This window comes from Argentina silus (assembly GCF_951799395.1).
Source record: "Argentina silus genome assembly, chromosome: 18".
Taxonomy (NCBI): domain Eukaryota; kingdom Metazoa; phylum Chordata; class Actinopteri; order Argentiniformes; family Argentinidae; genus Argentina; species Argentina silus.
In genome coordinates, this window is record NC_139672.1 from 12,627,838 (window position 1) to 12,643,421 (window position 15,584).

The 15,584-nt window shown below is 40.0% G+C and overlaps 1 protein-coding gene across 1 annotated transcript in view; it reads right to left on the bottom strand.

Annotated features, from left to right (window-relative positions):
• Positions 1 to 4,376, bottom strand: part of wnt3a (wingless-type MMTV integration site family, member 3A) — a gene marked incomplete at both ends in the record, with an annotated part of 15,033 nt that extends 10,657 nt beyond the window's left edge. Inside the window, one exon of the mRNA XM_083689777.1 lies at positions 4,282 to 4,376. Coding sequence (XP_083545903.1) covers positions 4,282 to 4,376 — 95 coding nt within the window. The remainder of the gene's footprint in view (positions 1 to 4,281) is intronic.
• Between the last annotated feature and the right edge of the window lie 11,208 nt (positions 4,377 to 15,584).

Below are 15,584 nucleotides of genomic sequence, written 5' to 3' on the forward strand. Positions count from 1 at the left end.
CAACAAAACTACAGTTCCGCAAGTGTGAGCAGATAAGATCTTGGGGGGGGGGGGGGGGGGGGACAAGTGCCACAACTTTTAATTTGACCTGTGTTCTGCCAAGAACTCATGCATTTCCTTTGTCGATGCTGAGTGAGGAGGTCAACAGGTGTAAGAACACCTTGGCATGATGCCAAAGGTACCACTGCATGGAACTGTATGTCTTCATATGAGACCTGGCCTCGGTCAAATTAATGATGTCAAATACTTGACAGTACAGGTATTTCAGGTAGGCTTGATTAAGCGCCCCATTGTTCCAGGCAACTTGCAGTAAAACAAGCGCAGCTCAAGTATTAGAATGTATTTGACCCGGGTCTGCTGTGTAACAATTTACTGTGATGGTCTTTGCAGCTTCCCAAATATTCTACCTGTTGATTATGTTGAAGTGTGTACAAAGCCCCTTTCCTGTTTAACAATGCATGAGATAGCTGGACTTCCTATCGTATGACTGTATGAGATTGTATAGATGATCAGATCAGAGCAGACAGACTGAACTTGCCTGGACAATACCACATACTCATATCCCTCTCAGTCTGTCCCTCCCTGGCTGAGTGATTCAGGTCAACTCTACCTGTGTTATGAACAAGGAAGGAGGACGCAGGGAATGCTTTAAGAGGGATGATTTATGATTTGTTCAAGAGGTACAGAGTACATGGTGTTATTGAATACTGACAAATACTGCACAGTATTTCTTTACATACAACTACCATTTGGGAAATATGGAGTTTGTAGTCAAACAAAATGTTTGTATTCTTTAAAATTGTGTCCCTCCTTTTAATACATTTAAGTCCTGATCAGAGCATAATCACAAATTATACTTTAATTTCCTCATATAGGTAAAGAATACATTGTAAGAATACATCATAGGTCTGATTCCTTGCCATTGGAAACGTTTGATATCGTGGTACACACATTTAAACAAAACCAAGACAACTGACAACAAACTGTAAAGTATTCATAACCTGTATGAATAATAATCTCTATATTGCTTCACGTTACAATCAGAAATACACACACAAGAGAAAGTACAGTATTTCATGTTCGATTGGAGTCTCAGTATAGATCTTTCCTCTTTTCATTTAAGTGATCCAGAGCTCGGTTTAATGCATATTTCAGCAAGCCCATGCAGGGTACCTCAGAATTACCACTTTACTCTGGGCCCTGAGGCCTTGGAGCTGACTTTGACATCAAGAGAGCATGTTTGGGAAAAGGAATGTGCGGCAAGCTTTCACCTCCAGGTATTTATCTTTTAAGGCGGGGTGGAGCAGGAGGGGGTGGGGGGGGGGTTGGTGCAGTCAGGCTAGGCTACGCCATGGCAGGTCGGGAGCAGACAGACATGAACCTGTCTTGGTAGAGATCCATATCCATAACCAATCCCCCAGCAGTGATAGCCCGTTGTACAGTAGTTAAGTCTAAAATACCTCATGGTGGCCAATTTCGAGTTTGTCAGCTTCCGTCAACAAACTAGCCCTATTATAAGCCACTTTTCATCACAATACCTGACAGGTCTTGGATGGTTGACAGTTTGTTTGCTAAAACAGAGACACGGTAGTCGGGGTGAGCCAAAAGGTGCATGATGCTTTATTTTAAATCGGGTTAAGTTACCATGAAGCACAGCTCTATTTCAGCATCTCATCTCACTCTCCTTGTGAAGTATCGTGTTTCAGTGAGCCAGAGAATGAATCAGTGCTAAATATTCTATAAAGTATGTGTGAGTTCAAAGATTACTTCACTTCTGCAAGCTACTTTGCCTGAGTGCTACAGCGCAGCTTTGTTTGTATTGGTAAGGAGTGACACAATAAACCCAGAGAGCGGCGTCTTTGGATTTCTCTCGCCTCTCTCTCTGTCTCTAGCTTCCGTCGTTGCACTCTTGCCCAGATTAAATCAGTGCTCTGACCTATTCACCAAAAGCAAATCATAAACACACAAGTTGATGACTTTATTTCTTTGCCAGAGGCTCGTTGCTGGGACCAAATGGAAGCCTGCCATCGACTGTGTCAGTCATGACTGGTGGGGATCTGGCATTTTGATACAATCTTGGCCCCGCAAGAAAGAAAGAAAAAAGACAGGTTCTTTGTGATTCAAAAAGACAGGGCCCTTGTATCTAAGGATCGGAGGCTTTATTAATGTTTATCAGGCTATATGAGACTACATAACGCTTCGTAGTGCTGCGAGGAAAGTGTTACTGACAAAAAAATATTGAGTAGTCACAGAATTCTGTCGGTTTCAACGTGGAAACCATCTCATTCTGTAGTATTGAGGATGAAACAGAGAAATCAACCAATTAGGATGGCAGTAGACCATAGCCTTTAGGTTCTGTACTCAAAACAAACGAATCAGCATTTAGGTCAGTTTCTTTTAACCCTAATCTTCAGGGCCCAGTCTCTATACTGGATTTTCCTCCAGCTGAGCATGTAATTAGATTCTCATCAGTATTACCACCAGGGAACCCATTATGTGAATTAAGTCAGAGGACACCCAATCTTTAATATGACCTCACTGATTTAAGGAGGAGTGTTTTTTGATTGTAATAGCAATACATTAATAGAACAGTTTAATGAGGGACTGTTGAAGGGAGTGATTGTTGTAATGTAAACCAGACGTAAATTTACTGACATTGAGGCTCTTTGATTTTGTACTGTGTCATACTATTACTGTAGCATGTCCTGTCCACTGGCTATAGGGGAACGACTGTGCGTTTGAGCTGCAGAAACTGTTTGAATTTCCCTCCATTCAAGGGTAGGAGATGTTCTGAGGTATCTAGAGAGTCCCACAGCCCTCACCACTCCATTCAATGATCATTAATGGTGCTCATACTAGTGAGTTTCCAACTTCCGTTCACCATTTTCTTCAATTTCATCTACTGACTTGACCAGAACATAGATAGATACATAGATAGTCAGTTGAAATTTCACTTAATTCTTCTTTTTCTCTGTCTTTTTAACTTAAAATCAAGTAACAATTTAAGGTTTGTTCGTGGGCATATTCAATTCTGTTTACTTTACTGTTGACATTCTAAATGCAAATCCACCTTGAATTAATATAATATCATACCCATCTGTTAGTTATGTACAAAATTCAAGGAATCACACCATATTTGTCTTTATAAATTACATTATGTTGGATAATGTAGTAAGAATAAAAGTTATTGCAATGAATTTCCCATAGCAAAGCTTTCATCATAATCTCCACAGTCTGCAGTCTAAGTAGACCATGGGGTTTCACTCATTTTGGGAACTATGAGTGGCCTAAGCATCCCTTATTCTCCACTAGGCCAACATAAGAAGTTGCCAACTGGGGACTGGACTATTTGGGAAAGCTAACACCAATGGAACCAGAACATTAATACACACATGACCTCTGTTTGTGGAAACCTGGATATTAGTCTTGTATGGTATGATTTATCAAGCATTTTTTTAAATAACAAAACCATTATAATCAGTAACAGAGGCTTATCCAAACAATTGTGTTGTATCACATGGTTTACATCCCTGAATACCATAACATAACTAACTTCTATCAGATGCAGACTTAATGGAGAAAAAAACAAAGGATTCATAACATAATGTCACAGCATACTTATTATTTTTCGTATTATTATTGCTATTATTATTGTTACTATTATTATTATTGTCATTGTTATTGTCATTATCAAAATCATAAACGAATTTTAATACCAATTGCTTAATGGGCCTTTCACATTTCCCCCCATATCTCCCACAAACTGGCTAGGGAATCTTGCACCTGCCAGTAAATGATCGAATAGTCCTCTGACATCAAGCAGACAGAGTGTAACATGACCTCTTTTTTAGGAGAATCAAAATGAAACTAGTTTACAGAATCTCTTTGAACTTGTTCTTTTGCATAACCAGTCCGGGTAGGTATTATACGATCCGTCTGGTTTCCGCACTCTGCTTTGAAATCAATAGCGTCATTGACTCACGTGCTGTTTTTTTTTTTCTCCATAGAATTTCACTTGACTAACTCTCTAACCCATCTTCACCATTCTGTCCCTAGTTAACATCGATATCAACTGTCCGATGACAGGATCAATTAGACCGCTATGATACAACTTCATTGTCGGGGAGCACAACATTCGGAAATCATGCTGATGATAACAAAAACTAATTGGGCGCACCAATAAACGAACAAAAGTAGCTATAGGCTATATTGAATTGTTATGTTAAATACATACGACAGAGAACATGCTGCAGTGGAAAGTATAGTGAACATAAAACTTACCACCAGATGGGATAACTTGCCATGACATGCGTATGCCCACAAAGAAACAGGAAACATCCAAGGTATATCATCCTTAAAAAAGTTTCGCAAAACATCTTCACCAGATACACGCGCGCTCATACGCGCACAGTCGATTTCAAGGAGAAGAAGACAAAATCTCCGTTGACCAATATTTCTTATCTTATCCTAGAGAAAGAATCTTTTGCGACTAGTCATGGCAGAACACGGGAGCCAAATATTAAAAGTTAAAAGCAGCTTGCTTTTTAGGACCCAATCAGCAGGTATTGCCAAAGGGGAAATTCTGATGATACTGTTCCCTTGCGCGCTCTATTCCTGAGTCAGTCAGGCTGAACGCACACACAAGAATGAGCTAATTTTAAGAAGATAGTGTTTTAGTGCTCATTGAGACTTGGTCGCATTGGCATGCTGTGTGTGATATATAATGTTGTTTAAAGGAGAGAGGGAGGGTCCGAGGGGTTTTAAATAGACATCGGAACCCCTGTGGATTGGGTAGCTATAACAACCTGTCCGGATTTCACTCCCTGGTTTGAAGCTGCTAAAATGCAGAAATAAATATGTGTGAATTCCTTGAGCCCGCTATTCTGCTTTCTGTCCCTTCATTTGTCCCTCTGGATGCCATTATGTAGACTATGCATGTTACGCACGCACCTGAGATTTTATTTGTAACTAAGGAGTTGTAAATTAACTGGAAACTTTGAAAAATAAACTGGAAATGTATTTGCTGTTATGTTATAAATTGATCTAAAATATGTTAATAAATACACCTAAAAAAGAATTACCAGTAAACCAATATTACATGCACAGCAGACAACCAAAAATGTGATTATATTTAATACATTTGTTATATTTAAATCACATAATATACAGCAATAATAATTGTTATCACTGCATTTCAACTCTCATTACTTTGTTCTTGATTCAAGCACATTCAAGTTAAGCGTTTTGTGCAGGGCTTTGACACATTTTTGTCGATTCACTTGACCTTACTGCTCTAACAATTACTGCAATTTGTATACATAGGTTATAGCAAATCCATCATGACAAAATTGCAGTATCTATAAAAAAAATACAATCTACTAGAGCAGAAACATTTGATCTGTCATCGAAAACTGTTCACGAGGCGTTTTGAAAATGATTCGATGTGACTGTAGGGTGTTAAGGTGTAGGCTCCACATGTTCTTTTTCTCAATGACCTGGCTGTCCATGGGGATCTAAGTTGTGTCATTCCAACGCGCGTATCCCACACGATTGCCCGCGCTGCTGAGTTTAAATAGGAGGCTGTTGTGTTTCCCTTTTTCAATGTCAAGTGGCTGTTGATAGGTGATCTAATAGGAAGTGGACAACCCCTTCCATTGACATGCAGTGATGCATATCTTCGTTTAATAATTTTCTTGCGGCGATTGTGCAAGACCATAGGCCTAGATTGCGCGGACTGTCATGTTAGATTGAATTTACTATGATTTTTTAAAACAAGAAAAGGAACCTAAGCCTGTCATGACTGTAGAAGAAGGGTGGCAAACAATTATTTCAACTCAAATGCAATGCCATCAATCTAACTGCGCAATTCAGTTTTTTTTTGTCATTCCTAGGAAACACGTTCAAAATAAAAACTATGAACAAGTATGTTCAGTTATTCTAAAAAAACATTTTATGCAACTCAATAAAGTTACGATATTGTGCCGAAGATAAAAGCAAATTGAAACTCACTTTGCGTTTACGCTGAATAGACATCAGGATCAAAATAGGTTTTTATCGATGCATTAAAGAGGAATCAATAATGATACATACATACAAATTGATTATAGATATGACATCACCATTATCGATATACTGTAGCCTATATGATATTACATCATGCACAACGAATATCATTTGAGTTTAAATGACATATTCTGCACTTATTGCTTTAATTATATGTACTCTAATGATGAGCAATGAATCCGTTATTTCTTAATTCATTCACTAGCTCATTTATTCAAATGCTTCATTGTGAGTTCCTAAAGCCTTTCATTGCCCAATCCATATGTGCAGGTTCAGGGTGGTTTGAGGTCATTGCAGAAGCGGTAGCTAGGCTACTTAAAGGGATAGTTCACTAAAATGAAACGTCCGTGATTAAATATATACCACAGTCCCTCCGCTAGACACATAGATACTTCAAGAACAAATCGTTATCCCGGTGATTTATTTTTTACCAACTTTCACATCCACATTTTCCAATATAATAAAAGTGAATTTGGTGAACATTCTGGCCATAAAGTGGATCCAATCCACTTCCATTATATTGGAAAATGTGGAAGTGAAAGTTGATAAATAACCGGATGATGACTTAAAAAGTGTCTTGGTGTATCTATGGTGTGAAGGTATGTGGTTGATCACAGAAAGTTAATTTTAGAATGAACTATACCTTTAAGCAGTGTGAAGTTTATGATTTGAATGCCATCTAGTGGACATACATGGTGTGTGGCTGTGGACATGGAGAACGAGACAGTTGCCCCTCTGCGCTGATCGTGGGTAAGTTTTTCTTCATAGTTAAGGGAAGGATTTGGGGAGGGTAAGCTGATCGCATCTAGGGGCACATTCACCACAGTTGGGCACAGCCACTCCACAGGCAGGGTGCATATCCATCAACAGCTATTAAATGAGGAACTAGAGTGTGTCTGTGGCATACTGACATGCTTCAGGTGCTATGTTTTTAGTTTTTTTTTTGTTACCTTCTAGACATACAGTACACTGCCTTAAAGGAACAGGATGTACGTTTGTTGGAAATCTGCCATCTCTGGCCACTGCGGCGAAATTCGGTTTGAATTCCCAAACAACAACATTCCCCCTAATTATAATACAACCCCCCGATATTGACTTGCAGTGTGGGACATTAGCTGTTGTTGTTGTATTTCTGCATGCGCACACGATTCGAAGAGGCAGTCACCAGAGACAGAAAGGCGAACATTGGTGAGTCCACTCCCCTAGAACACCCCTGGCAGTAACAACATGTTTATATGCAAACCGAGTGTCGGTAGGACAAAAAAAGCGTTTGTAAATAAAAAATAATTTCAAGGGATCTCGTTCCCTGAGCCCTACTGATATAAACATAGTCATTACCCTAATCCTAACTCTATCCATCAGAAAGCTTTTAGAAAGCTTGAATGTTACATACTGGACCTTTAAACAAACTGAATTGGATCTTCTTCATTGCCCTTTGCATTCTATACTCCTCTTGTAATAGTAAATCTCTTGCTATGTTTGTATGAAGTAATTTGTGTTGTTTCAAGAGGAACGAACAACAGTAATGCTCTCGCCACAGTGGAAAGTGATCCCACTTTCTTCATAGACAAAACATGAATTTTGAAACAAATAAGTAAAGTGTTGTTTCTGTCCTTGGTGAGTTATTCATGTCTGGTCTACTGTATATGGTTCAGCACTTGATTCCTGAATGAATACCTAAACACCATCTATAAATAACTGTGTAGCGTGGCGCCAAGGAGTTCAGTCCCAGCTGCTTGTGCTACAGGTGCAGAGAGAGAGGGGGATGGAGGCAGAGAGGAAGAGAGAGGGGGGGGGGGGTGGAGGCAGACAGGAAGAGAGCGAGAGAAAGTGAGAGAGAGGGGGAGAGAGGGGGAGAGAGAGAGAGAGAGATAGAGATTGAATAGAGAGAGAGAGAGGGGGAGAGAGAGAGAGAGAGAGAGAGAGAGAGAGAGAGAGAGAGAGAGAGAGAGAGAGTGTGTACCAGACCTGCTTAGAGGGGAGAATCTGGAAACAGGGCAGAAGCAATAAGGGGATAGAAGAGGTGTGAACTGTGCCTTTTTTCCAACAGCCGTCAGCATTGGCACAGAGGCAGCAGGAGGGTTTAAACAGAGAGGAACACACACACACACACTGACACACACACACACACACACACACACACACACACACATACACACACACACACACACACACACACACAGTCTATAATCGTGTGGCACATGAACGTTTGCGTAGTATATCTGCCAGAAAGTGACAATTATGTACATATTTCAAATATGGTGTGTGACATCTGTGTAAGACATATTGACTGTGTTCATTCTCACAAACCACACTTCCTATCAACTTCTATCACTTTCTTTCTATCTTTCTATCACTTGCTATCAAAACAAATGTTAAAAACTATTTATAATTAAGTGATACTAGCTTATTAGTGGAGGCTGGTGGAGGGAGAAATCGGAGGACAGATTCATTGTGATGCACGGAATGGGATGAGGAATGGTTGCAAATACCATTCCTCATTTCATTCCATGCATTACAATGAACCCATCCTCCGATTTTTAACTCCACCAGCCTCCCCTGTAGCCTACTGATTATATTCCAGTTTTTACAAGACATTCATACACATCTTTAAGTATTCATTAAGAATTGAAAGCATCACATACATTCTTGCAGTGATTTCTGCATTCCAGGCCACCAACAAAACATAAACAATGGACCAAATGCATTTTAACAATTTAACACTTGATTTCTATCACATACTACTGTATCTGTTGTGCTCAAGGAATTCAAGGAATTCACCAAATGGAATTCATTTGGTGACAAAGTGTCCTATGACAACCAAAACATAAACAATGGAATAATAGGTCCTTATTACTTTGGTTATGATAATTATACTCCAATAGCATGCATCCTATTGGAGTATAACATGAGCAGGTCGTGGTGACAGACGCATAACCTCTTAAATCACACCCTTCAAAAAAGTTGAGGGATAGTAGAAGGGGTCGACCTTTACATAAAGAGTACTGGAAAATGACAGAAACCTGGGTAATTTGATCTGGTGAAGCCCAAATTAAAACTGGAAATAAAGATTTTCACTTTGGTGGGTCTTTATCTGTAGAAGTCATATTCAAGGGGTATCATTAATTACTTGAAAATGCTGAAAATAACACTGACAGTGGCTTTAAAAAGCTATTTGATGCATGTTTAGGCATTTGTAATTTATAATATTATTTGTATGTTTTTAAGTGTGACTTTTACTTTGTCACTGTCACTAGTGACTTGACACCAAGAAACAAACGTGATATCTGTGGAATTTAATGTCAAGTGTGACATTTTTTTTCTCTCCCAAGGGTTTGAAATCTTCGCTACTTTTCTGGCAGTCCATTCAGTTTTCCATGGAATGGAACAGAGGGACATTGTGACAGCCATTATGGCACCTCTATGTGCTCACGCTGACCTCACTTCCATGATGATGTCATTCAGTGTGCTGTCAAAGCGTTGCCATGTCCTAAACAAGTTGGCCTTGGCCAGCCCTTGCATCTCTCCCTAGCACATGGCCCATAGGCCTACAGCCACTCTTTAGAACCAGTGAACAGAAAACAGTAACAGCATGACACATTTCGAATTCTAATCAATCTGTGATTCTTTGGCTGATTTCTGTGTTATGTTTTCTAAGTTTAAGTTGTACATGTGGTTTGTACACTTATACATGGAGTGTTCTATAGTTATTGTACTGCTAACAGCAGCCTGAGTCTTTGCAGGCATTCAGCTCTTGCGCGCCAATTTTTTCAGGTACACATTTTAAAAGCGTGACATGACAATTTCACTGAACTAATAAACTAGTACAAATATGTTTCTTTCTCGTATCCCTGCCATTTCTCCACTCAGCAGTTTGATGCGCTGCACCAATTATTTTTCCATGTTTCAGACTACATTGACTCATAGACTGGAATATCTGCTTTACATGCAGTCCAGGGAAAATAATCTCACAGGTGGGTGGGCTTCCATTGTTTTTGTAGCATAATCTATAAAACATGTACAAGTATAAATCAACCACTAGATGTCAGCGTTGTGTTATGGAATTACAATATCATATTCACAATCTCAACCTTGTGACATGATCGAAAACCAACTCAAAAAGCAGAGCTGACAGACAATGATTATGGCTAAAACTATTTGTTATGGCTACTTGTGTGTTTTGAATGCTAATCCTGTTCAGAGTTTTGTAACTGAACCTTAGGCTCTGCATTGCATTGAGTCAGGCTGTCTGCCTTGACCTTTGGTTTGTTATCTTGTCTGAAAACCCTTCCATAGCAGTAGAATTAAAGAATCAATAGAAAAAGATTAGCTATTCATTAGATTTCCCTCTGACTCAGACTGACACACCTAACACATAAACCAAATTAAACCTGCTTGAATTGTTTTGCTCCATCTGCCATAACATTACATTGAGCATATAATACTGTACTGTCACAATTCAAAACCGACCAGAAACATGTGGGATTGTCAGATACAGTCGTGTCACATCTTTGTCTTTGGTCAAAGTACAGTATAGAATACAGTCAAATCAAAGCCAGTCCTGATACTGAGAGTTAAAATCAAAACACAAAGTTAAAACCCCCCAAAAATGTAATGTATTGTAAAGCCTGGGGGACACAACCTGCTGATTAAACACTAGCCATTCCCTCTGCACTGGTCTGTTTGCATTACAAAGTTTTCCAGAGGGAAAAGGGAGGGAGCAGTGCCTCGATAAGTATATAAGTCAGGACACACCCCAGGAGCTTACACCTGGAAACTACTCATCACTTCCCCTTTGCCCAGCTCCCAGAAAGCTAGCTAACAGCAACCTCACTCCAAAGACATGGGAAACAGGGCTGGGACCTTCACTAGCACTTATCTACAGGATGGACGCTGCTTAGGCGTTGACATCCCCTATCTCTCTCACCCCCTCCCTGGCAATACTGGGTGTATTGCGGTATTGATAAGAGAAATCATTGATGGTGACCTCTAACCTGAACACCACTTCTCTGGACAGTCTCTGGGGGTTGGAATGATAGTCACCAAAACCTCCACTCTTCCTTTTGTCATGTAAGCAAGGACCGTGTGTGTATGACCCACTATGGCAGGAAGAATGGTCAAGGCAGGCTACTGCCAGTTTTCTAAGGATGTCAAACGGACAGAGGCAGGCAGGCGTGTGTGTGTGTGTGTGTGTGTGTGTGTGTGTGTGTGTGTGTGTGTGTGTGTGTGTGTGTGTGTGTGTGTGTGTGTGCGTGCGTGCGTGCGTGAATGTGAGTGTGTGTGTGTGAGTGTGTGTGTGTGTGTGTGTGTGTGTGTGTGTTTGTTTGTGTGTGTATCAAGATGAGCTGAGGTCAGATGAGTGGGAAGTATTGGCCTTTAAAGCCTCGTTATTCCCATAGCAGACCTCTTTAACTGCCTCTGGCCATAAGGCTGTGAAGACTAGGGCTCTCCCTCCGAGGCACTAGGACAGTTGTGTCAGCTGAGGTCACAGATAAAAACACTAGGATGAGGCAGTGGAATCCCCAAACAGGAGAGAATATAAAAGGGAGCTTTTGGCATTACTGGAAAAAACACCCTTCCCTGTCAACTCAGGATAGAGTGGCTTTCATCAGCTGCTGCTTGGCAGGACAGTTCCAGTCTCTCCTTCCAGGCTTCGACTTCCCTCCCTCCCTTCCAGGCAATGACACCTTCTCTGGGTCATCACAGGTCATCATCAAATGAGTGTGACATTGCACTGACTACAGCTGTTCCACTGGATTGACTTGTGTCGTTAATGCTTGGGAAAGCAGAACACATCATTATATCAACACCAGCGTGCTGTAAAGCCCATATGACATTCACAACATATTCAACCGTAACGTAAGATAACTTATAGCAACCTGTAATTTTCCATTGCATTTACTGTGAAAGTGGTGTGAAGTCAATTGAAATGCACGGTGAAGCTGAAAGAACTTGTGCCTTGGAGAAAGTTTTGACCAAAGGCAAATAAAGATTTGTCACTCTGTACACACAGTCTAGCAGGGTGTTCTCAGGTTGCTGGGCAACCAATCATATCTTGTGGTTTTGGTGCATAATATCTGCTCCGCTGGGGGTAAATGTAAATTACATATTTTGTTGTTCAACATGGAGATAGAGTTACAATTACATAAAGAAAACAAAGCTGTAAGGTAGTTACAGTTGAATCATAAATGTAAACAAAACCAAGAAATAATATTTCATTAAGAAATACCATTTAGAAAAATGTCTCAGCACTTTTTGCCAGGCTACCTCACATGTCTCTAATTCTTTGTCTACAATATGTACATTTACTTGCTTTGTTGACCATAACTAAAACTTTGGCAAGAGGAAATGTTTTACCTCACAATGTCAATTTTATTCTTTGTCTTGCTACCAAAAGGCTAGTAATATCAGTTTTGACAATTCTTAACCAAACTCCTCCTCTATAACACTGCAGTATATTAGTGGTGTATCCATGGCAAGTTGTCTACTTAAACAGAGATTTTCAAGAATGGACATGCCACTACATGCACACTCACAATTTGGCTCAAGTATGTCATAACATTTCACTAGAAAATGTACATGGACCATAGGTTACATGCCACAAATGAAGTCTTGGGGATTAGGTTCCACTATGGTATTCATTGACTCTGGAGAGCTCCCTCTTTAAACCATATCTACTACTATTTAAAATCTGCTGACATGTATGCAGATGATAGTGTTTGGTTTTGAGAAATGTCATAGGCCTCAATGTACACCTCAGTTTACAGTGAGCTATAGCTCTGACACTAATTTGAGTATTTGTAATCATGACAAACTCTTCAAATAATTATATATATATGTATCACATGTATATATATATATATGTGCATGTGTGTGTGTGTGTGTGTGTGTGTGTGTGTGTGTGTGTGTGTGTGTACACTGTACTATACAGTATGTCAACAATCTTTACAGTGCACAAGACCATCATTGTGGAATTGACATGATGTGAGGCATATCCTGTCTGGTAATATACAAAGGAACTAAATACCTGCTGGATTACCCAAATCCAGCTCTCTCAGATCAATCACAGTATATGATGTTCCATCAAGTCTGTAGAGATTTTTTTTACAAAAGGATGGCTAATTAACGGGGTTTTCCAGGGTTTCCCCCCGTCCCCACTTCTATTTACCTCACTTTTACACACTTAGCTGTGTTGGGTGAGTTGGTGAGTTATGTCAATGAGAATGCACCCAGGGGACACAATCAAAACAACACAGAGGTTGACAGTGCATGTATTGTGGTTTCAAAAACAACAGTACGTCTCAGCTCCTAAGGAGGGACTGTGCCTGAGAACTGCACATGGTGAGCCCGACGCCTGAAACAGCAGAGCGGGGCAGACGCACCGTCAGCCTCCAAACCCAAGCCACAAATTATGTCTGGGGCATGGAAAAGATCATGTGGCCCTGCAGTGGAGTAGGGGTGGTGAGAGCGAGGAGGTTGGTGGTAGCAGGGCTGGGATTGGACGGATACGATTTACATTCCTCTCCTGGGATGTGATATCAAGACAAGGTCAGAGCAAGGCTAATACTGTAGGCAAGGCATTGAAAGTTGTTGGACCCTTTGAATCTGTTATTTTTTTAGTGTTTCAGTCAAGTTGGCCGAAAAAAATCTTCTTCTTATCCCTTCAATTTGAGGTTACTTACAGTATCACATAAATCAAAAAATACTGTACTGTATGCTGACAATGACAAGCCATTATACTTTTCATTGTCAGTACAATGTCTACATCTCCTAATTCACTTAATCAATTTAAATTCTTTACAGCGATGCACAACATTTGTTAGTTTGTTGTTCATAGTCAGATTTTGAAAAGTCTGGGAGCATTAGGATTTGGATTTTGCCTCTTGCTGAAGGAAATACCTAGAACTCCATCAACATCCTACTGCACATTCCAGCTCATTTGAATAGTCTGTGCTCAGTGCTCCTAACCTCAATGCCCAAAGGAACCTCATCGTAATTGCAAAGAAATGTAACACTGTAGGGTAACTCTACTAATCTGTATGAGTATTCTCATCACACTATGAGTTGAGAGAGGGTTGACTTTTTTACAAAAGACTGCATCCGCACTTAAGAGTACCTTAAACAGGACTGTTGATTACTGTCATCTAAACTATATACTCACATTCCATTAAAGAGGAAAGAGAGAGAGTGAGGGAGAGAGAAAGAGACAGAGAGGTTGAGGACTTGAAGGAAATATCACCAGGGTTTGGAGGGAAATACGCTTAACAGACCTCAGAGATTATTACCAAACTAATGTCAGATACCACCTACGTGTGACACCTCTAGTCCAGTTTTCACAAGAACCTCTTTAAACTGCACACTTTTGTCTTCCACGCCACATTCCCCCGGACAGCAGAGAAAAAATACATTTTTTTACTGGTGTAATGAGAACTGAGGTTGAACGTTTAAGAAGGGTGTGGGGATCAATTATCCCACTCGCCAGACATTCAGGACCAGTGGGTATTGCTTGGATTAGTATCCATTCTTGTCATGTACTGACAAACCCTCTAGCTGATCTCCTTTAAACCAAGTGTTATTAAAAAGCAGGGATCTGAGACCTACATTTTCACTAACAACAATCACAGAGTTGACTGACAAGTGGATACTGTTACTCTGTAAAATGCATTCCTCGGACTTCGTGTATACACCTGTATGCATTTGTTGTGATATTCTGGAGTAATGGTGAGTTTCATGGTAGATGATGAGGCACAGAGGTTCAACAGACAAACTCAGCAGACTCAATCCAAGCCCATACTAGGTATGAGCAACCAAAAGGAAGTTCACACCAAAGATGACAAGAGCATCATACTTCAGTCTCTTTTATTCACTCATGTTAACTGTCAGGGAAATGTGACAAAACTATTGACATAAGGGGACAACATGCTCACTCACTCCAAAGACTAGTTTCACACAAAAAGTGTTTAGGTGTTGGATCCTCATAAAAATAATAATAATACGTCTTTAGATATTGCAATGTGATTAGGCAATCTAGATAAGAAGCTCTTAAGGCATACTGTAAATCATATTCTTAAAATGTCAGTTGTTACCAGTTGAAACCAGTTGACATTGCATTATGTATTATGAATTGCAATTTCAATAGAGCAGCAGGAGATCTTCTAGATTGCACCTCTATACCACATTGTAATCCATGCCATCACTCAGATGAACATGACTAAAATGAGCTCATCATGTGACATTGGGAAACCTGCCTCCATAACTGTATAATGATTTATGCAGCAGAGACCTACAGTGTCTTTAGAGAGGGAGATGTAGCGCTCCTGTCTTTAGCATGACATTGATCTTCACTAATGCCTTTGCTCATTCACGTATATCCCCCAATTGTGGCTCCATCTTGCAGAACTGGCCATTCAGTAAATAGAAACTTGGCACAGGGCTTGAACTGGCCCATCTGTTGATGTTGCTGTGATCGGTGTGATGAATAGGTATAAATTGTTTTTAATATTGGGAGATGAATAGACTTT